This window comes from Lygodium microphyllum, chromosome 26 (genome assembly GCF_053477565.2).
Source record: "Lygodium microphyllum isolate KBCC chromosome 26, Lygodium_microphyllum_v1.1.10, whole genome shotgun sequence".
Classification (NCBI taxonomy): Eukaryota; Viridiplantae; Streptophyta; class Polypodiopsida; order Schizaeales; family Lygodiaceae; genus Lygodium; species Lygodium microphyllum.
In genome coordinates this window covers 78,985,333-79,007,383 of record NC_141160.1, presented here as the reverse complement: position 1 = coordinate 79,007,383, position 22,051 = coordinate 78,985,333, and the positions used below count along the sequence as shown (strand labels likewise).

At 39.9% G+C, this 22,051-nt stretch overlaps 1 protein-coding gene across 1 annotated transcript in view; it reads right to left on the bottom strand.

The window, feature by feature from the left end:
* The window catches only part of LOC148013455 (villin-4-like), a 37,983-nt gene extending 17,961 nt beyond the window's left edge, over positions 1–20,022 (bottom strand). Inside the window, exons 1-15 of the mRNA XM_087667479.1 lie at positions 19,482–20,022; positions 19,191–19,325; positions 18,993–19,092; positions 18,544–18,612; positions 18,176–18,400; positions 17,904–18,081; positions 17,691–17,823; positions 9,950–10,112; positions 9,693–9,843; positions 9,498–9,595; positions 9,237–9,392; positions 9,085–9,153; positions 1,268–1,336; positions 1,112–1,195; positions 687–815 (exon numbers count right to left, since the gene is read on the bottom strand). Of these exons, the coding sequence (XP_087523605.1) occupies positions 687–815; positions 1,112–1,195; positions 1,268–1,336; positions 9,085–9,153; positions 9,237–9,392; positions 9,498–9,595; positions 9,693–9,843; positions 9,950–10,112; positions 17,691–17,823; positions 17,904–18,081; positions 18,176–18,400; positions 18,544–18,612; positions 18,993–19,092; positions 19,191–19,246 (1,680 nt within the window). The 5' untranslated portion in view covers positions 19,247–19,325; positions 19,482–20,022. The remainder of the gene's footprint in view (positions 1–686; positions 816–1,111; positions 1,196–1,267; positions 1,337–9,084; positions 9,154–9,236; positions 9,393–9,497; positions 9,596–9,692; positions 9,844–9,949; positions 10,113–17,690; positions 17,824–17,903; positions 18,082–18,175; positions 18,401–18,543; positions 18,613–18,992; positions 19,093–19,190; positions 19,326–19,481) is intronic.
* Positions 20,023–22,051: the final 2,029 nt, after the last annotated feature.

Sequence of the window (22,051 nt, the reverse complement as noted above, 5' to 3'; positions counted from 1 at the left end):
ATGGAGGATATTGTTGTGTCATGAAAGAGCTTCCATTTCCTGGCATTGGACAGTCACTGGAAGTCTGGCACAGTCAGCAACTCCTCCTTGCAATAGAGATAAGGGTCGGCGCTAAAACAACAAGAACGAGAAAGAGGTTGTGCAATGCAGGCAGACGATGATAAGAAGACAAGAACAAGACATGCAGCGGCAGCTAGTGATAACTAGCAGATTATGAGTGCACAACAAGGAAATGGCAGGTCCAGCTCCTCCAGGTTTCCATGGCAACTGCAAAAACACACCCTCTAACATAAAACCTTTTCTGAATGTGCACGACCCTTTGAGCTAGAGTTCCCTGACACTGTTACTACTTTATACATAAGCTTTCTGACTTTGCTTTTCACAATTAGATGCTAGCACATTAAATAGCATCAATTTTTTACCACCCAAAAGAAGACTCCAGAGCCACATGGCAACATGGAAGTGGCCTCAATCCTCAGTTAACATGGTCTGATTAGAAAATAATGGCACCATTCCCCACTGTCACCATCCATTAAGCATTGCCTTAGGGCAATGGTAATAATAAAATGTGTGAAATGCTGATTGCATTACGAAGCTACAGAATCACATGACCACTTGTTACAACATGGACATTTATCAGAAAAACCCCATAACCCAATATTTTTTAAGCTTAGGGTGACTACTACCTCAAAAAACTGTAGTAGTGCTTCACTTGCTTCTTGCTCCTGCACAGTACTGAACTTCCCATACCATGTTAGAAACATATCTTCCAATTTCAAGAAAAAGCAGCCTGATGAATTCAAAGATATTGCATCCTGCAAAATCAAAGCAAGCGCACGTCATTATCCGTAAAATAGGATCAACTTTGTTTGAATCCTATAGCTTGCTTTCAAGCCAAAGAGCTGATAGCTTCTGCAACCTAAACTTCAGAAAAAACAAGAGACTGATTGGTTTGTAGTGATATAGTTTGCTTTCAAGTCAAATAGCTGATAGCTTCTGCAACCAAGACTTCGGAAGAAACAAAAGACTGAATGCTCCTTTCATACACACTGATTGAGTACGCAGCATGCACTCCTTGCATATTCAAAAAGTTTATAAAATTCTTAATTACCAAGGAAACTTGGATGGCCTGCCAGGTGTGCGGACCAGACTGTTGCACTTCAAACAATTTCGTTCCAGTATCGTTCTCATTACCCTATAGAATCATGGATGTTAGAATTTCTTCATCAAGGGACGGACTCTAAAAGCACATTCCACAACACATTACCTTGATAATTAGAAGACAGTTGAAAAGTGAAAGGAATTGAGAGGGTTCTTTGCCTTCAAAAATACGAACCTTCCAACAGAGAGGGAAACCATGTATTAGAAAAGCCAAGTAGCTAAACAGTCAGTGATAAAATAAAGGTCCCTCTGCACCCTCATTCTGATAAATCTAGTATTAGGTGCATTTGGTGCAATTAAAATAGTTTATTCACAATTTCCTTTCTAGCAACATAAGGTACATAAACCTATATCAAAATATTTGCAAAATAGATTCAGGAAATCATGTCCATTTGGCAAGCTACCTAGGTAAATAGTCATTCTTCCTAAAATAAAGGTTCCCTCTGGCACCCTCAATATGATGTATCAATACTGGGTGCATCTGGTATACTTAGAACACTTGTTTTCTAACTTCTCTTAGAACATCATATAGCTTTACTTACAAGAAGCAATAAAACAGACAATGTTTACATTACAACATTCAATTAAAATACCAGCATGTATGCTGAACATATGCCACATTTAATGAGGATTGGCCAACTACAAGTCTCATCCCAAATCTGGAACATTAAATCAGGTGGCATCACATCTCATCCCAGACATGAGCACAGAGTCAGCAACCTTAAAGAAGTATGTGATGCTGGGAATAAGAAACTCCTCTTAATATATCTGCCAAATGACTTACCAAGAATACAAATGATCAAAGCAGCTAACTGACTGAACTATCACTGTTTAAAGCTTTACACCCATCTTTATTAAAATAAGTCACTGAACTGAAGAAGCTTGTTGGGTTTGACTCCTACACTCACAAAGGAGTGTTGGTGATCTATAGTAGGACACTTGAGCACTTTTTACTCTCCATACGAGAGGTTTTTAGCCCCAGTCACATTATTTTCTATTTCGTGTGTTCATGTTACACAGTTCAGTCACTTACCGTAGTTTACACCTTTCAGGTGTGAACGCACCTTGACAATCCTAGGGTCTAAGGGTTGTACTTTGTACTTTCACTTACACACTTTGGAATTGCATCGTGTAGAGCTGTGTCTTCACTCTCACTCTCTCTAACATCTACTGTGTACTTTCAGCTGAGAGCTGCCATCTCCCATCTCACATTTGGTATTAGAGCTCAGGCTCTCTCAGCCCCACTCGTCAGCTCTACATGTGTCCAGTTGCAACTCAGCTGCCCCCAACTGCAGTCACCACCCTGCAAGCTCGCCAAGTCTGCCAGCAGCAGCAGAGCGCCTCCAGCGCTGCTGCCCTTTGCCTTTTCAGCACCACCAGTGCTGTTGCCCCTGCTCCAGCTCATCCGCTACGCCATCTATTGCAGCCGCACTACCTGGTCCTGTGGCACTGCCAGCCCACTACTCAGACCACTGCCCCTTGGTCCCTAGGCCGCAAGTGCAGCCAGCGCTGGCGTCGGCACCCTGGCATTGCCCCACCAGCCTGTCACAGCGCTGCCTACACCACCAGGGCTGCCTAGTCCCCTGCTCCGCCAACTAACAACAGGCCCACCACCACCTCAACCACCTTCTGAGCTCTGCACAGCTCCACCAAGCCACCAGCATTCTCCCACCACAACCTCAGCTCACATTGAAGGTAAAAGGTACATTTAATTATTTTTTATTCAAAAATCCGAACTACAGCAAGGGGCTTTTGCCCGAGGAGTGCATTTTTGCTCCTGGATGTGCTTTTGGGCGCACACACAGCAGAAATTCTTGAGATCTAGGTCAAAAATTTTGGGGCTTTTGGATGTTTACCAGACATTGGCACATTTACTAAAGAGTTAGTCTGAAATAGAATGAAATTGTGCATTTTGGACAGCTAAATTTTGGGGCTTTTGCATTTTTTGTGCTGTTGAGCATTGTTTGTGCATTGGACAGCATGCACATTGGACAGTTGTGATCAAGTGTTACACAATTATGCTAACTACAGCTTGGTGTATGCTGTAATTTTTGGAAATTTACAGATTTCTAGGTTATTCCAGCTTTGGTTCTTGCTCTCGTGCTTTTTGAAAGTGACATTTATCATGGCCAATCAAGGACAAAGTGATGTATTCACATATGTATCTAAAGAAAATAGATTGGATGGCAATAACTATTCTCTATGGTCCTTCATGATAAAGAATGTGCTCATTGCTAAAAATCTTTAGGAGTATATTAGTGGTGAAGAAGTCTATCCTAGAGTTAAGCTCCTACAACTCCTCCCCAAGGAGAACGAAATCAAAGGCCAACTCCAACTCGGTCACTTCCCCAAAGAATAACTGCACAAAAGGTTTGGGACACTCGGGATGCCCAAGCATTGTCACTCATTGCATTATCACTAATTGCATTGGCAATTCAGCGGTCCCTAATCCTGCATATACGGTCTACTACTTCTTCACGAGTAGCATGGCTCACACTTGAGTAGATGTTTGCTGAAAAAAATGAGACACACATCTCTTTCTTAAAAAAAGAGCTTGAGAATGTGAAGATGGATAAAGGTAATACCGTGCAAGATCATCTTAACAAAATTGAAGACTTGCATGAGCAGTTAATAAATGTAGATGAGTATTATTCTGATGCACATATGATCTCTACTACTTTGAATTCCTTGTCACCCTCTTATTTGGCCTTTTACATGGCCTAGAATCTCACCATGAGAGTTTCTCCGCAACCACTCACCTTTCTTCAATTGGTCAGTTTGCTCCTAGAAGAAGAGCAAACAAGAAAGAACTGTGGAGTGGATGTTGTAGCCTCTGAACGGGCTTTTATGTCGAGATAGAAGGACAAGGGCAAACAGTCTAGAAATGCTCTACAGAGTTCTTAAAGTTCAAGTATTTCACATAGCAACAAGAAGCAGGGGGACACACAAGCCAAGAAGAGCAAGTGCCATTATTATAAGAAGCCAAGTCACTACACCACAGAATGTAAGAAGCGCATTGCCAAGGAGAAGAAGAAATCAAGGATATCTGTTTCCGATACACCTTCTACTACTACAAAGTCTGTATCTTTTGTTGTTGACTGTGACTACTATTTTCACACTTGCAACTATGATTCTTCTCGGGCTGATAGAGCATTCAGCTCTACGAAGGATGCTAGCACTTGATTCTTTGACAATGGTGCTTCTAAGCACATTACATCCTCCATGGATTTGTTTACCTCTTATTACAACTCTTGTTGGCAAATCTATGGAATGTACCAACAATGCATCTTGCCCTATTAGAGGTGTTGGGGAGATTGTCTTGAAAGCCATTGATGGTTCAACTCTCCATTTGCAAGATGCATTATATGTGCTAGAGATAAAGAAGAATTTGTTGTCTGTTTCTTCTTTAGCAAAGCATGGTATGCAAGTCACATTTGATGATGACAAATGCATGGTCAAGCATAAGGAATTCTTAACTTTGGTATTGACTAACACATTATGTCATGGACTCAATGAGTTAGATGATTTTTCGATTGATCAATCAATCTATTTGGCATCTACTATTACTCATGCTATGTCACAAGTAGAGTTATGGCATACTCACATGCAGTGCATTCACATGTTAACTGGCTTACCTCCCTTGGAGAGACCTCTTGAGCATATTTGTGAGGGATACATTTTTAAAAAATGCATCAATTCTCTTTTCCTCATGATGTTGCTTTTACAGCAACGGCCACATTACAGATTACACATTCAAATGTATGTAGATCTATGCAAACAAAGTCATTGGGTGGATGATATTATTTTGTCACCTTCATTGATAACTGTACTTGCTTTTGTTAGGTCTACTCATTGGTGAAAATCAATCTAGCTATAGGATTAGGACTCTCCGTTTGGACCAAGGGGAAAATACATGTCTTCTTTGCTGAATAATTTTTTAAATCCCAAAGGCATTGCCCATCAGTATACTACTGCATATACTCCACAACAGAATGGGTTTGCAGAAAGAAAGAATCGGTCACTCATGGAGATGGCTAGATATGCTGAAAACTAAGAATCTGCCACATGGCTTTTGAATGGAAGCAATTATGTGTGCTTGTCACATTTTAAATAGGTGCCCTACCAAGGCATTGAAAAATGTCACACCTTTTGAGTCTTGGAACAACTGGAAACCTTCAGTTGGCCACTTTTGTACTTTTGGATGTCTTGCATATGCTCATATTTCCAAAATATTGAGAAAGAAGTTGGACAACAAGGTTATCAAATGCATTTTTGTAAGGTACAGCAATGAGAGCAAAGGGAACAGACTATATTATCTTGTTTCCGAGAAAGGCTTTGTCAATAGGAATGTGATTTTTTATGAAATTTTAGAATTGTCTCTTGTCAGTTTTGACACATATTAGGCTGCAAATGATGTGTTTGAAGGACTATTGTCTATTTCTTTTGGAGATACAGCTAGAGTTTCAATAAATGAACAAAATGTTCGACCAACTGCTCCATTAAGCAATATAGAAATTCAACCTATGGCTAAATTAAATATTCAACAAGATGCTAAAATTGAGGTTCATCAAAAGCATGTACATAATCAGGAGGTTAGACAAATGCCTAGATGGCACTTGCAGACTATAACAGAAAGTCGTTTGGATGCTCCTCTTGATGGTCGCACTATGTCACGAGAACATGTATTTTCTAGACCAACCATTTGGCCATAAGTGTCAATTGGTGACACTAGAGAAGTGGCGTTTAATAGTATCTAAAACCAATTTGATGATCAGAGATGGCACAAAGATACTCAAGACTGGAATAGTAAGAAGAGTTGAAATATCAAAAGCAATTGAAAAAATCCCATTGTACATCAACTTCTTCTTCAATTAAGTTAAAGAAATACTAAAAGGGATGCCAATTTTGGACCAACAAGGTGTCCATTGTCCAAGATTATAAGTTAATTTGCATTTCTCAATTTTGTAATAAATATTGCTGCTATAACTAGGTTGTAATTAAGGAATTACCACCCATCCACAGAAGAAAGGCTAGATTCAAAAAACAAGCACGTCTACATGATCATGCTAATACAATGGAGTTTGTTATAGCAGCACACACTTGATGATGAGGAGCTTGCTTATTTTAAGGATGCATAACAGAGTGTGCATTGGATGGTAGCAATGCAAGCTGAATTTGATTCTATCATGAAGAATAAAACATGGGATTTAGTAACATTGCCTGTTGAAAAGAAAACCATTGGTACTAATGGGTCTATAAGCTAAAGAGAAAAGTGAATGGATCCATTGATAAGTACAAAGCCAAGCTTGTGGCAAAAGGCTATGCACAAAAGAAGGGCATTGATTATGAGGAGACATTTGCTCCTACATCCTGTATGACTACCATTCCGTGTATGGTTGATTTGGCTGTCCATTAAGGTTGGATTATGCACCAGCTTGATATTAAGCTGCATTTTTACATGGGGAACTTCAAGAAGAAGTGCATGTACAGCAACCCATTGTTTTTGCAATTGAAGAATCCAAACACTTGGTATGCAAGTTGAAAAAGGCTTTGCATGGTTTGAAACAAGCTACGAGATTGGTATGCAAAAATTGATGTCTTTTTAGTCAGCCAAGGGTTCATTAACAACCCATCAAAGCCTACTCTTTACATATGCAAAGAGGGAAGATCTTTGCTGGTCATTTGTCTTTATATAGATAATCTTTTGCTCATACAGACACATGCTGATCAGATTTCAGAATTCAAGAAAATTTTACAGCAAACTTCTAAAAGTTTAGATTTGGGGCCTTTGTATTACCATTTGGGCATTCAATCGATTCATAATGCTAGAGGCATTGAATTATCACAATCCAAATATATTGGGGTAAACTCCTTGAGAGATTTGGCCTTCTAAATTGCAAGCCAATTAGCACACCAAATGGAGACTGGACTCAAGTCGTCTTTGCATGATAACACTGATTTGTTTGACATTCATATATATGCTCCAATAGTTGGATGTCTCATTTATTTATGCAACACAAGGCCAGATATTCAATTTGCAGTTTCATCCCTAAGCAGATATATACACAACCCACGCATGTCACATTGGCAAGTTGTGAAGCATGTTTCTCGTTACTTGCAAGGTACTAGGACTCTTGGATTGCTTTATGCCAAGGGGAGACCATTGTAATTACATGTTTATAGTGATTTGGATTAGGCTGGTGATTTTGATTCACATTGCTCTACAAGTGAAAAATGTTTCTTTCTTGGCTCATCTTGTATTTCTTGGCTTAGCAAGAAACAATCCACTGTTGCAACATCATCTTGCGAAGCTAAATACAGGGCAACTTTCACTACTACATTTGAATGTGTATGGCTGGGACGTTTGTTGGCTGATCTTGATGTATCTGTCACAAAGGCTACTCCTTTGTTTACTGAAAGTCAAAAGTGCCATTACAGTGGCACAAAACCCAATGCTTCACGCCCACACGAAACACATAGAGATCCACTATCACTTTGTCAAAGAGAAGCTACATGCAGGAGATATTAGCCTTGTCTACTATCCAATGTTTCATGCCCGCACGAAACACATAGACATCCACTATCACTTTGTCAAAGAGAGACTACATGCAAAAGATATTAGCCTTGTCTACTGTCCTACCGCCAACAATGTGACAGACATCTTCACCAAAGCTCTTCCTCGCAAAAAATTTGAAGCATTCCGCGATGCTTTAAATTTGATCTCCTTTGGTAGATGATCATTGTATGCTGATCACTTTTCACTCCAGGGGGGTTTGTTGGATTTGACTCATGCCTACGCTCACAAAGGAGTATTGATGATCCACAATAGGACACGGGGGCACTTTTTACTCTCCGTATGAGAGGTTTTTAACCCCAATCACATTATTTCCTATTTCGTGTGCTCATGTTACGCAGTTCGGTCACTTACTGTACTTTACATCTTTTGGGTGTGAACGCACCTTAACAACCCTAAGGTCTAAGGGTTGTACTTTGTACTTTCACTTACACACTTGGGAATTGCATCGTGTGTAGAGAGTTGTCTTCACTCTCACTTTATCTACTATCTACTACGTACTTTCAGCTGAGAGCTGACATCTCCTATCTCACAAACCTCTACAAGCTTGTACTAACATGCCTGGAATAAAACTGCTAGCTAGATTATACTTATCCCCAAAGCACTACATCCTGATAATATATATTACATACTATATCAAGATACTCAAAACTTCAACTGACCCATACTGGTAAATAGTCATCTGATCCTGCAAACTATCTTATCAAATTTAATACTAAGGAAACTGGAGCTGGATCTTGAAGTGGCTAAATACTAGCTTCCATGTGTAGCCAATTGTGACTGGCAGATATAGAAAAGTCTATAACTAGAAAGTCCTGAAAGTATCTAGATGATAGGGCCAGCTTTTCAATGGTCCTCAACTCAAATAGAAGTAAAATCTTATGATGATGAACCTGATTAGTCTTTGCCCTTTCTCACAACTATGAGGCCTGTAGAAGCAATTTCTCAGAGTTGATTAAATATATGAAAAGGGACATCTGCTTCTGATAAGACCACATCTACAGAGGTGATAATGTTCTTCTTCTGAACAATCCTTGGGATCATCTTGGGTTCCATGTTTAGATGGAGGGACAATGTTGCATGATCCTGGGATCTAAGGTTCTGCGGTGCTGCCCGTCCATCCACTGGCATGAAACACACCAGCAGGTGCTGACAAATGATCTTTTGTTTGTACTGTATGCATGGGGTATGTAGACACGAAGTAGCTGCCTCACCACTATGCAATAGCAATGAACATGGACCATCCAATCTCTGACTTGCAATTAGTTGAAGAGATGTAAGCATTAACAATCACACAATTATAGTGAACAGACAATCTAGAAGCACTGTATTCTATCAAAAGGCATTACCTGAACTGCAGATTCAAGCATGGAACCTGCAATTGCATTGGCATATTGTGCTGTTGAAGAACGAGTTTCCTGTCAATACACAGGTTGCAATTGTGAAAAAAGAAAGTAATCAAATATACACACCACTGCACCAGACAAACGTGATTGATTACCACAGTGCTCTGGTGTCCCAACCAAGCAAATACAAGATGTTCCTCTCTTTGTTCTCCTGGATAGGAATACAAGACTATATAGCAGTTGCCATTGTAGAACTTTCCATACTCGCTTGAAGGTACAGCCTCTTTTGAGTTTGAGTTTATACGCCAGACCTGATCAACACTCCCTTAGTGTGATGTTAAATAATGATCCCCTGTTACAAGAGATAGTGAAATCAACCCCCAGTTTCAAACAGAAAGAGGAGACCTAACCGTTACCTGGAGCTTTCCAGCAGCGTCAAACACTAAAGAGCGTTCTGTTATTGGAGCTGCCTTCAATAACCCTTTCACATCGAAACCCTTATGCTTTAGCAGAACTGCAAAAAGAGGTCACCCACAGAAGTTATTGCAAGTGAAGCATTAAAACTCAACACCCAAAGACTATCTGAGCTGTTGCAAGCAACAGTTTCTAACCTGCAACCTTTCCTCTTCCTTCTTCAGAGACTGATACTGCAGTACTTACTGGCCAAGATTCAAATTTGGCTTTAAAATCTCTCGATTCAAAACCCTCAATTGCACATGTAAGGTGAACCCCTTTCGGGTTTTTACACTTTGCAATAAAATCCTGCAGATGTAATAGACAACACTTTACAAACCAAATGGAACCAGCTTCTATCTCCAAACCACTATGTCTTGCAAGCTTTCATGCAGCCAATTAAATCTGGCCTCACCTCTGCAACCAAGATTGTCGCTTTCCTTTCCTCTAAAGTAGTATCACGGCCAACCCAAGCATACAACTCTGCATCAAAATCGAGTAGATAGCACTTTTTTGTATCCAGGATTTCCCTTTTCAGAACTGTTGCTTCCAGTCTTTGAGCCTGCCCTTTATGGACACTGTAAAACCCCAACATATCAGATAGATGAAACTCTTTTTGTAACAATAAGCCATTAGATATTTTTTTAAAATGTATGCACAGAAATGCAAAGAAGCATACACCATAAAGACCAATGACATAAAATAGGACGCAGAAACAAGAACAGGGAAGTTAAATAGGGCCTTTTTTGTACTTATTTTTTACCTTAGGGGCAACTTACTCACGGTGTAATTAATAGAACTTTCTCTTCTCTGGAAATAAGAAAAGAATGACCATTTCCAATCACTATGCACCTATGTGGGAACATGGAACAGAAGCGGAATTGGCATTCCCACCATTCCTAAGGCTGAAATTGACTGCTACTTGTCACAAATGTGCAGATTTCCATACCATGATGCCATTCAGTGGAATAACCATCTCTGGCAGTTTGTTATGCAGTGTGGTTGTAAGTGCTGCCATGTATTCAGCTTCATGTCCGGAGGAGCCACTGTTCGCTTTTCTTTGCTCCTGTGACTGAGTCACAGAAATGCATGCATCCATGGCTTATTAGACTTGCAGACTCATTACCCTAGAAGCATGCAAGGTAAATGAGCAGCTCGTGATCTGCGCAGTCCAACAGACCCACTAACCACCGGCCACAATAAGGGGCCCTAATAAATCCCCACTTGATGCAAAGTGCCTTGAGTGTTTACTCCACTAACCTTCAATAACTCTTTCCCACTTGATCAAACATTGAACAATTGCATCACTAACAAAAGTACTTGTATTCAGTCTCTATGTGGGCCATGGATGCAACATAGAGCAAGCTATCATGCAATCCATCCAAAATCTACTGAAGAAAACACCAACAGCAAAACTAATATATTGCTTGGTATTGCACAAATAGACAAGACTACTAACCAACTTCCTACAACCCCCCAATGTCTCCTGGTGTATCCTCGATGGATAACTTCACATTGACCTCCATAGGTTTAGATACCTCATTGCAATTGATCAAGCCAAATGCTTTCAAGATATCCCCTTCATACTTCTACCGAGAGATGAAGATGTTTCCAAGCTCTTGCCAACCTTCAATACCCAAACAAAATCTCATTAAACCTAAGTTTGTCATTTCAAATTCAATACTCCAAGCTCTTCAAGTTTGATAGATCATATCTTCATAGTCACCTATATTCAGAAGATCCTCCATATATAGGACAATTACTACAATTGTTTCATCAAACCCACTTGGTGCCAATAATATTTCTCCTAGCTAGCCAATCTACTAGCTCCCATGTATCATTCTTCATTACAGCATCATGCTCAACTTGCATAATTGATCTCTATGCTAGATCTACAAGTGCTTCTTTAAAGTCAATTGGCTCCTTTATTTCTCACATAATCTTAGTCATCAAGGCCATGTTGATTATGTTATCAAAAGCCTTCCTTCGCTCTTATATTCTCTAAGAGCTCCTTGGTTCATCTACCTTTTCCTCAAGAGACATAGGCAAAACATCATTCCAATCATAGAGCTACTTTACCCATCACAGCAATGCCTTTTCCGAACTCCATTTCAATAATAGCATGTTAGTAAAACTTTTTTTTCATCCAAAGACAATGCTTTGAGAAGTAGGAATAGCTCTTGGAATGGATCCATAGTGGATTAGCTCTTCACTTGAAGATAATGTAGAACTTTCCTTTACCTCCACTAGATATGGCTACTCCTTGAACAACGTATCATAGCTCGTTATAATTTTCTTCATCTCTTGGTCATACAATGTCTAAACCTTTTATTCATTACAGTAACCTAAAAGAATACATTTTGCGCTTTTTGATTGCAACTTGTTCCTTTTCTCACATAGAACATGTGCATAAGATTTACATCCAAAGGTTCTAAAGTGGAAAACAAATGGTTTCTTACCACTATAGACCTCATGCAATGTTTTTTCCCTTGAGAGTCTTAGTGCAACTTTGATTTAAAATGTAAACTATTGTGTTAACAGCTTTGGCCCAAGACTAGTTAAGCAATCCCTTGCCCTTAAGCATGCACCTTGCCATTTCCACAATGGTTTGATTCCACCATTCAACAACACTATTCTAAAAAGAGGCATTATTAGTTGATGCTTGATCCCTTTTATCTATTCTAAATTTCTTCACAATTTTCCTTCCTTCATTTTGTAAAGGTTGTAGCCATTCTTTAAACTTACCAAAAGCTTGAGCCTCATAACAATAAAAATATCACATTATCCTGTTATAGTCATCAAGAATCCACAAAATATAGAAAGATCAGCCCAAGGCTTGTAGGCATCCTATTACACAAGTCAACAAATACCAACTCTAGAAAAACCTTTTTCTCTAACCTTGCTTTCTTGTAAAAATGCTTTTCTTTTCTACTTGCCCATCATACAAGCTTCACATGGTTCTTTCATTTCTGACAATGTAGACAAATGAACAACCATACCTTGCTTGCACATCTCCTTTGATATTGCAATTCGATGTAACCAAATTTTCATACCAAAGTTTACTTGTGCTGACTATGCATATATCTTGGCAAATCTCACTTCATGGCCAAGATCAGTTATAGAGGCATAACATCTCTCTCTCAATCTTTGAAACAAACAACACATTGAAAGCTTTTTAACTTCACTAATACCTACACCCTTGTTAAGATATTTTACAATGTTACTAACCATCACAATGATGGTTTCTTATAGAGGCTCCACTACTATCCAACTCAATGGTTGATATTTCTTGAGCCAAGGAATACACTTTCTCAACGGTAGCCATCAATAACTCCAACTTTGCTTCAACTATGTTGGTTGTCTCCTCCCCTTTACTTTGCAAGGTACCATTTTTTCATCTACCTTCTTTGAAACAACAATTTGCAATTGCATGTCCCTTCTTCTTACAATAGAAACACTCTCCTTGAAACTTCCCCTTATTAATCTTTTTCTTTTTGTCACCATCAATTTTGGTGGAGGAATCACCTTTGTTATCCCTTGGCAAAGAATGCAATCTTCTTTGTTGTTGCTTCCTTCTCAAGCTTTAACACAACCCATCCTCCATTAGTAATACATAAAATTTATCAAACATACAGATCCATCAAACTTTGGTGAACAAGTCCACAGGCACTGCCCTAGTCTTTAGTATGCCAACACCAACTATTTTGTCACAACTTCTTGACCCAAGTGATGAATGCTTCTATTGTCTCTCCTTTACCAAACTTCTCTACATCTAGTTGATTCTCCGAGTTCTAAATCCTTGTTTGATTTTGTCTGTCATACTAACTCTTCAATACATTCCAAGCCTCTAACGCCTTAGTTGTATGTTGAATCAAGGTGAAAACATTGTTAGGAGTGCTTGTAACTAAGATGCACAGAACATCTTGTTGGGGTAAAAGGCCTCTGGGCCTACCCGTGTATATTGAGACCGCCCATTCTTTATTCATATATAATATGATAGTGCAATAAGGCTATCAGTTCAGTTGGACAAAACCTACATTGTGTGTGCTCTTCTCTCCCGCATCTTCCTCTTCTCCTTCTCCGCTGCCATTGCATCCCCTTCAACTGGTATCAGAGCGGGTTTTCAAGAGCTCATCCCGACCTTCCACACGAGGTATGAGATCTTCATTCTCACTCAGTTTTCAGCTCAACAGGGTTTTCACAGGTTGTGGGCAACCATAGCTCACACCTCTTGGAGCTTCCTTCACCTAGATCTTGCTTCCAACCTATCAAGGCTTGCTGAGACTTGGTGTAGGCCTTCTTTGGCCCCCATTTGTGCCCCCTTTGGGCCCCATTGTTGACACGTGGGACAGCAAATCCCCCACGTATTTGGGCTTTTCCCTTGGTGCAGATTGAGGATGCTGTAGTTATGCTTGACAAGTTTATGGATTCTGCTGGTAGCAAGCCTAGGTGCTTACAGATGGATTATGAGAGTCATGCTCTCTCTCCTAGCTTTCGGACCTCTTGTCAGCAGTATGGCATTGATTTCTTGTGCCCACGGTATTATGGGATTGCTCATGGCATGTGTCTGACCTTACAGGCAAAGGTTGCTTCTATGCTTACCACAACTGGGTTGTCTTATGGCTTTTGGGCTGAGGCCCTTATGACAGCAGTCTATTTGTTGACGTCGTGCTTGACCTTGGATGGTATTACACCCCATGAGGCATGCAATGGCATGCAACCCTCCTATGATTACTTAAGGATATTTGGCTGCCAAGCATCTGTATGTATGCCACATGAGCCTATGTCACGTAGATGTATCCTCCTTGGTTATGGAGATGGTGACTTTAAGGCCTACAAATTAGGGGATTTGGATGCCCAACAAGTCATATGCAGCCGTCATGCTATCTTCTATGAGACGCAGACACCTCTTAGCCCTCTTGATGAGTGTTCAGTACGCTTTATGGCTGATTTTACAGCAGCTACAGTGTCATTACAGCAAGCTGTTTATGCTGAAAATGAGGCACTTATTGGCCCATATGACATAGCTATCCATAGCAGTCAGGGTCAGGATGTTGGTGGTCAGTTGCTAGACCCCTTGCAGGCTCATGAGAGCCGTTTTCTTGTAGTTTTGCAGGCTAGACAGCCAGCCATATGTCAATCTTCCGCTACGCTAAGGCCACATGTAGTCTTCAAACCCCGTTGGACGAGTGTCCGGGATATTGGCCCTCTTTCAATGATTGACTCTGGAGAGTTTGACTGCTCTCCGCTGTCTTATATGCGCCACGCTGATGCTATGCGCAACTCTGATGCTTTACAGCCGTGCACTGATGAGTTGTCGCTTGCTTCATGAGAAGCATTCTTGGATTGCTCTGTTGTATGGAGCTGCGGGATCGCTTATCCCCTGGATGTCATGGACTCGGGGATGCTTGACTCTTCTTCTGCAGAGGTTCCTGACACTTCTTGCACAGCTCGCTTTCCGATTGGGCGTTGGGTGAGCTGTTATGATTCCTCACCTTGTCTTTTTTTTTTCCTCTTTTCTTTGTTTTCACTCCCTAGCCACATTGGCCTTTAAGTGGGAGGTTGTTGGGATAAAAGGCCTCTGGGCCTACCCGTGTATACTGACTGCCCATTTTTTATTCATATATAATATGATAGTGCAATAAGGTTGTCAGTTCAGTTGGACAACACCTACATTGTGTGTGCTCTTCTCTCCCGCATCTTTCTCTTCTCCTTCTCCACTACCATTGCATCCCCTTCAAATCTACATTCCTTTATTTCCAAGCTCGTACAAGATCAACATTTGAGGCAACCATTACACTCGGACTTGATGGATCGAGGCTAGGTTGTGCACCTAGGTCAATCCCAAGCACTGTCTCTAAAAGCTCACAAGAATCAAGGATACTTGTAATTTTAAACTCCCCACAAAGTGTAGTTTGTATCATCTAACTTCCCTTTGGTGAAGATCAAATCGCCAATACAACCATATTGCTTCCTCATCTGTCATAACCACTTCCAAAAGTAGACATCACTCCTTTTTGTTATTGAAGCTCTTCAATCCCTACAGCCCCCTACATTTTGATACCATGTAATGTGCAACAAACAAAATCTCAACAGAATAGAGAATATGTACCACACTACATAGCAAAACAAAGAAAAACTAGGATTTCTTTAACTGCAAACAAAGTGATATAATGATAGGCTCTATCCACCCATACGCTTCCAAATGCTTAGATGGCAATCTAGACAAATCCTAAATCAAGAGCTTAAAGCTAGCTCAATGAAGTCTGAATGGACAAATGAATGATCATGGTTTTGAGGTTTCCTTTTTATAGGCTACAAAGTTGGTCGATCAACTTGACCAATATACCATATTATTAACCTTCGCTAATCGTCCAAGGAATATTTCTTTTACCATCATGTCGAGGATGCTTCCTGTGGACTCCTACCTGCCAAGAGGCGACAAGCAAGGGCCCACAAGATGGACCCAAAATAGGGATCCCTAAAAGCTCCCCCACTTCACAACTCAATGCAATCTACCTTAAGTTGCCACCAGCTTAACTACTCCATCTAACATGTAGACAATAGACTAAACCCACATAGGTCGCCTTTTTAACATCCAATCGCATAGACATCATCTACCATCCAAGTCAAGACCCCAACCAATGTCCAAGCCCACACATGGCTTCTCCACATAATGGGGGCCTTACTCTTTGAGCACCATGAATCATTGTTGGCATCATACAAGGTTGGGCATTGAGCATATCTAACAATACAATCACACAATATGAAAGGAAGTAATAAAAATGTTGTGACATGTACTTCTACCTACCAAAACCCGAAAAAGAGAAACCAATTAACATTGAGGGAGACCAAGTGAACAACTTGCAACCACTAGTATTCTGTTGCATCGAAAGAAATTCTAAAAACAAGCAAATATATAAAACTTTGCTTTAAGATCGAAGACCCATGAATAAAAAATATAAACATCAATAGATATAGCAAAGTAGACATAACCCCAAGTGATGAGGAATGCATATACCCACATACATCATTGTGCAGAAGCTGCAATTTCCAGCAGCACTAGCAAGCAATTGCATACACCCAAAAAACTGGCTTGATGGGCAGCAGCACGTGTAACAGCAAGGTGATAAGAAGTTGGTCAAAAGTTGTAAAATATATTCTAGCTGATATTGCAATATGGCATTTTATTGCAATAACAACAAATCATAGTATTCTTACAAGATACTAAACTAACACAGAAAGATCCTGTGTGTCTTCATACAAGTCACTGAAACAACAATTTGTTAACAGCTTTGTGAGTTACTCAAAGATGGTAATAGACTTGGTAACTTATTTATGATGAGCCAATGTTCAGCACCACAGAACAGGCTGAGAAGTCAAAGGCCAACTAAGCTTTGACCAGCCATCACAGCAGGTAAAGAGGCCAAAGGACAACACATACAACCTCAATATGAAACTTGATCCGTGTGGACAAAACCTACATTGTAGAAGGCCCTCTGACATGTGTAAGCATCATGGAAATTATTCTACAAGGTAATTTTCCACCTGTTTTCAACATCTTCATGATGTTGCCTTAAAACGATGATCTTAGAGTCTCCATAAAATACAAATTGAAATCTCTCATTCACTTTGCTTAAAGTATGATAACTCATGTCAACCTCTTAGCCTCCATGAGGCTTATTGTTCACACAATCTTGGTGATCATATTAGCACAGGCATTCAGTGTTCATTTCTAGCCAGATATCTGCATGCTTGTCAGCCATTATCGATAGCGCACCCCCGCCCCCCAACACCGGGGACCCCCCAGGGGGATATTTTCTTTCCCTGTGATGTATCAGTGTACCTGCTGGAACCCAATAATTTTCTTTTGCTAGACCATTTCAAATCTTGCCAAATCTTTTAAGTCTTCTTGGACATGAAAGGCCATAACTTTAATTTTCCGGACTTTTCTTAGCCATAAGCTACATATGGTCTAGTGATAAACAAAGTTTCCTTTCAACCACAGGCTTACAACAACAACAAAATTTAAGCTTTCTTTTATGCACTGTAGCAACCTTGGTCTTTCATGTACTTTAATTTGCAGTCATTGTTTGCCTGTAGAAAATGTTCTATGTGAAGATCTCAAACGACAACTGTTTGAGAGTACAACTTGCCTGAAAAAGCTCGGTTCAGAAACTGTGATTTCACTATCATTACCATAATCCTGCTTCTTTGGAAGAGGAGCAAAGCCTCCAAAAAGCCCCCAGAATTCACCACTATCAGCATCAGCAACAAATTTACCATCCTCTGTAAAGCATATCAATGAAAGACTGTAAACAGCAACAAAAACAAAATTCTGGTGCTAGCAGTCACAGTATCTACGTTACCAATGACAGCGAGTTGACAGTCTTTCTTATGTAGAGTTTCCTTCAAGTACTTCACAACATCCAGAGCTTTGGCCCGCTGATGGATGTCTGTATTAGCTCCATTGAATTGAAAAATCTTGAATTTAGTGTCAAGCACAAACACATTTTCATGGTTGAGGGAGGTCCTGGTGAAAGGAACCTGAGAAGAAAATCTCAAATTAGGCAGCCTGGCTAAACAAATCTCACTGTACATTAAGAAGTCTGAAGATCCGTTGCTTTTTTCAAATGAATACCTCTTTGACATGAACCACGTGCCTCCCCTTGCACATAAAGAGACGTATTTGAAAATCTTCCACTTCTGCCTTTGAAGAAACATCTTCAATAGGTAAAAAGCAAGGCTTGAAATAAGACAAGAACTTGTCTGTTTCAAATCCTTGAACCTCCCTAGATATTACTGCACGGCCTCCAAGGGCAGCATCTAGTTCCACAGCCTTGGCAGCTGCTGCTGCAGCCTCATCCTGAATCAGATATGATATGAAGAAGAAGCATATTACATGAACAAACCTGAGCCATTCCTTTTCATCACATTTTGTACAAAACCAATTTCTATGACAAAAAATCTTGTTAACTTTGATCAGACTAAGTTGCCAACTTGACTCACAGGGCTTGTCTTGCACCCCAACCAGTAATGAATATCGTGGTGAAAGACCCCACTTTTCAAGGGACGGCTCTGCAAAACCACAACCAAAAGACCATAACCATCATCAGCTCGGTGTTATAAAGCTGTAATGAACAAGCTGAAGTAGTCATTCGATCGCTTGAGGATGGCCACAACCACATTGTGATAGATTGATGCCAGGGCACCATACTGTCAGAACTAATCATTTGCTGGTGTACGACACAAATATCCCCAACCATAGCACATGCTCATGCTCCAAAATGGCTACTTAGTTCCCTATAATCAAACAACAGGAAAGCCCAAATCTGAACTACTTGAAACTGACACAAACTAGCGAATATCCTGTAATTCATATGAATGTTAAGACGAGCTTGTGCTACAATTTTAGACAGTGATCAAAGCGTGTAACCTTGTACAAACTAGTTATCCACCTGCAAAAGAACGTATGAGCGTCCAGATAACAAGTTTCCATGCGAAGCCTTGGGTACCGGTGTTGGATGAGACTTGTCAATGCTCCAGATTTCCGTTCCTCTGTTAACAGTTAAGAATGAACTGCGATTTCCAGCTAAATATCAACAACTGAGCATCCTAGACCATGGATCGAAACCAAACTTCGAGCTAAAGGATACGCCTTGTTGCCAACTCCCTGAAATGCTGGATCCAAATCTTTCATAGAGACAGCCATGCTTAACGGTCTTCAATCGTTCCAGTGATGACCAAAACCTAGCTTGACGATCTTCAATCGCTCCAACAGTGACCAAAACCTACAGATTGAATATCGAAGCCACATCCAATAAGATGAGAGCCAGTGGACAAGCAATGGATAACAAGTAATCGCACCAGGTAATGTCTATCTTAGCCTAGGTATTCATAGGGATAGAAAATGATCGAAAATGGAGAAGGATCAAACAGAATATTACCTGCTAAAAGCTTCAGGAAGGCGCGATCTGTTCCCAAGTATGAAACGCAGAAGAGGTAGGCTGAAAAATGGTGCTCTTACAATGGAGGGGAAATTGAGACAGGTAAATCTGGAGAGAGAGCTCTAGAGAGGGGAGAGAGAGTATGATGACAATAGCTAACGTGGCAAGGAGTACACCGAAGCTTAATTAGGAGAGAAGCCGGGGGAGTGGGTGGGGGGTTGTGGCCCGGTTTAGAATACTATTGAAAGGGGTCGAGTTTAATCTAATAGAGTTCTCTCTCTCTCTCTCTCTCTCTCTCTCTCTCTAGAGCATAGCTGTTTTGATCGAGCGAAAAGCTACTGTAAGAAAAAAGGAAAGACAGCATCGCTGGTTTAACAGGCGAATGCGGCATCATTCATTCATTCTCTCTCTCTCTCTCTCTCTCTCTCTCTCTCTGCCTGTGCCTGTCTGTCTGTCGCTAACTTTTTCATTGGTTTTTGGTACTGTAGGTGTGTGCAAGCCCCTCTCTCTGTCCCCCTGGTAGGGCTGGGGACGGTGAGGTGACGGACCCATCTTTTCTTCCGTTCCAACCTCTCTTCATAAAAAGTGCGCGCGCGAGAGCGAGATAGAGGGAGGAGAAGAGAGAGAGGGACGACGACGACGAAGCAGCATCTCGCCTTTGGATTGTCTCCTTTTCCTTTTCAAATTTCAACCTGTTTTTATCATCTTTTCGAAATGGGAAACAATCCAAATTATTGCTGTTTCATTTTTGTCAAATGGGACACAATCGCTATTTGAGAAAAATATCTCCACTAGAAATACGATCGCTTTGTTTACTCTTGCTAATCTTATGAAGCCTTATGGACTAACAAAAAAGCGCATAGATTTGGAATTGGAGTTTGTCGCTATCCTAGGTGTAACACTTAAATAGTAACCATTCCCCACCTTTTTATCAAATGCAAAGCCAAGTCTAACATATTGGCCTTTTTGCAAGATTTAATCCTTCCCTATCAATTGATCTAGAGTTACTACTAGTAGAAATTTATGGTATTCCCCCTCATATATGGAGTTGGATAAGAAGGGTTTACCTTTGGAATATTTGGATCAACAAAAACAACAATGTAGTTAACAATGTTATGGGAGATCCTATATTTAGTTTTAAGGTTGATGTTTTATTGCAAGTGGAGGTGGATGCAGCTTCCTTCGAAAAACAATAGGAATACATGCTTAGAGTACTCACAACAAGAGAGTTGATTATGGTGGTTAATAGCTACTCTCCTTTTGAGCTTTTGGATAGATTGTATGTAGCTATCTTCATGGATATTAAAACAAGGAGGGCTTGAGAAGGCTTTTTAACTACGTATACCTTTGATGTAAATGATGCTCTTCATGATATTATGATAAGGGTTAGGCTTCGTTCAATAAAAGCCTATTGTAACCAAAACTCATTTTCTTCTCCTTTTTAATATGTATTATCGTTTCCCTTTTTTTTTAAAGGCAAAATACCAAAGGAGATAGGGCCATATGTTAGCTTTTCTTTTTACCACAAGTTTTTTCATTAGCACTCGTATAGACTTTTCTTTTGTGTTAGCAAAATAGGTGATGTAAAGTAGAATGTTTAAATAGTTTACAATCCACGATCACCACAATGTGAACTATTTGTGGTAATTACTAGTGAAAATTGTGACAAAATCATTGTGTTTATATGAATAGCATTGAAAGCATAAACCATTTTGGCACTCTAAATGCTTTGCAACTTTCAATCCATATGTGCCTTACAAAAGATCAACATTTTTCACAACAGAAGAGAATGTACATCAAAACTTGTTAGTTTACAATGAAGTACAATGAAGCTTCAGTCTTTGATCAATGTAGTTTGTAACTAGGGTTAGGGTCAAGGTTTCTTTGTAGAAAGAGATGTTAATCTAGAGTGGAGTTTGATTCTTTGTTGGATGCATTATGTAGAAGAGTTAGGGATGAGGTATTTCTTCTTTATAGCAAGACTCCAACAAGAAAGCAATACTTTCTTGCACAAGCATACATCCACTTTTCAAATCTTCTTGGTGTGGGGATGATTTGGCATAACAACATTTGTTGGTAACATGGTTGCACCTCTAAATATGACTCATATGTCTCCATTGGACACTCTAACAAAGCAAAACATTTAATTGAAGCATATTGCAAATCATTCCAAATGTGTCTATATATGTACAAGATCATATTGTTGCCAATCTACAAAAGAGAAATTCATGGATACAACTTCTTATCTAAGCTCTCATTCATAAGTTAGGATTGCATATATGCAATGTTGTTTGATATTTGGGTAGCTATAAAATGACAACTTCATGCCAAAAGATTTAGCAACTATCTTATTAATGTAATTATCTTACACACTTGAAATATGTCAATGTTTCCAACTATCACATTGTTTGTGCACTTGTTGCTCTTACAACACTACTCATTCTCGAAGAAAGATTTGAAGGTTTTGTTTGATGACTTCATTGTGTTTTAAAACTTTTTGGTAGGTCTATGCATGAGATGCGAGAAAGGAGAGTTAGTTGTGCTATGAGTTATTTTTATTGAAGTACAAG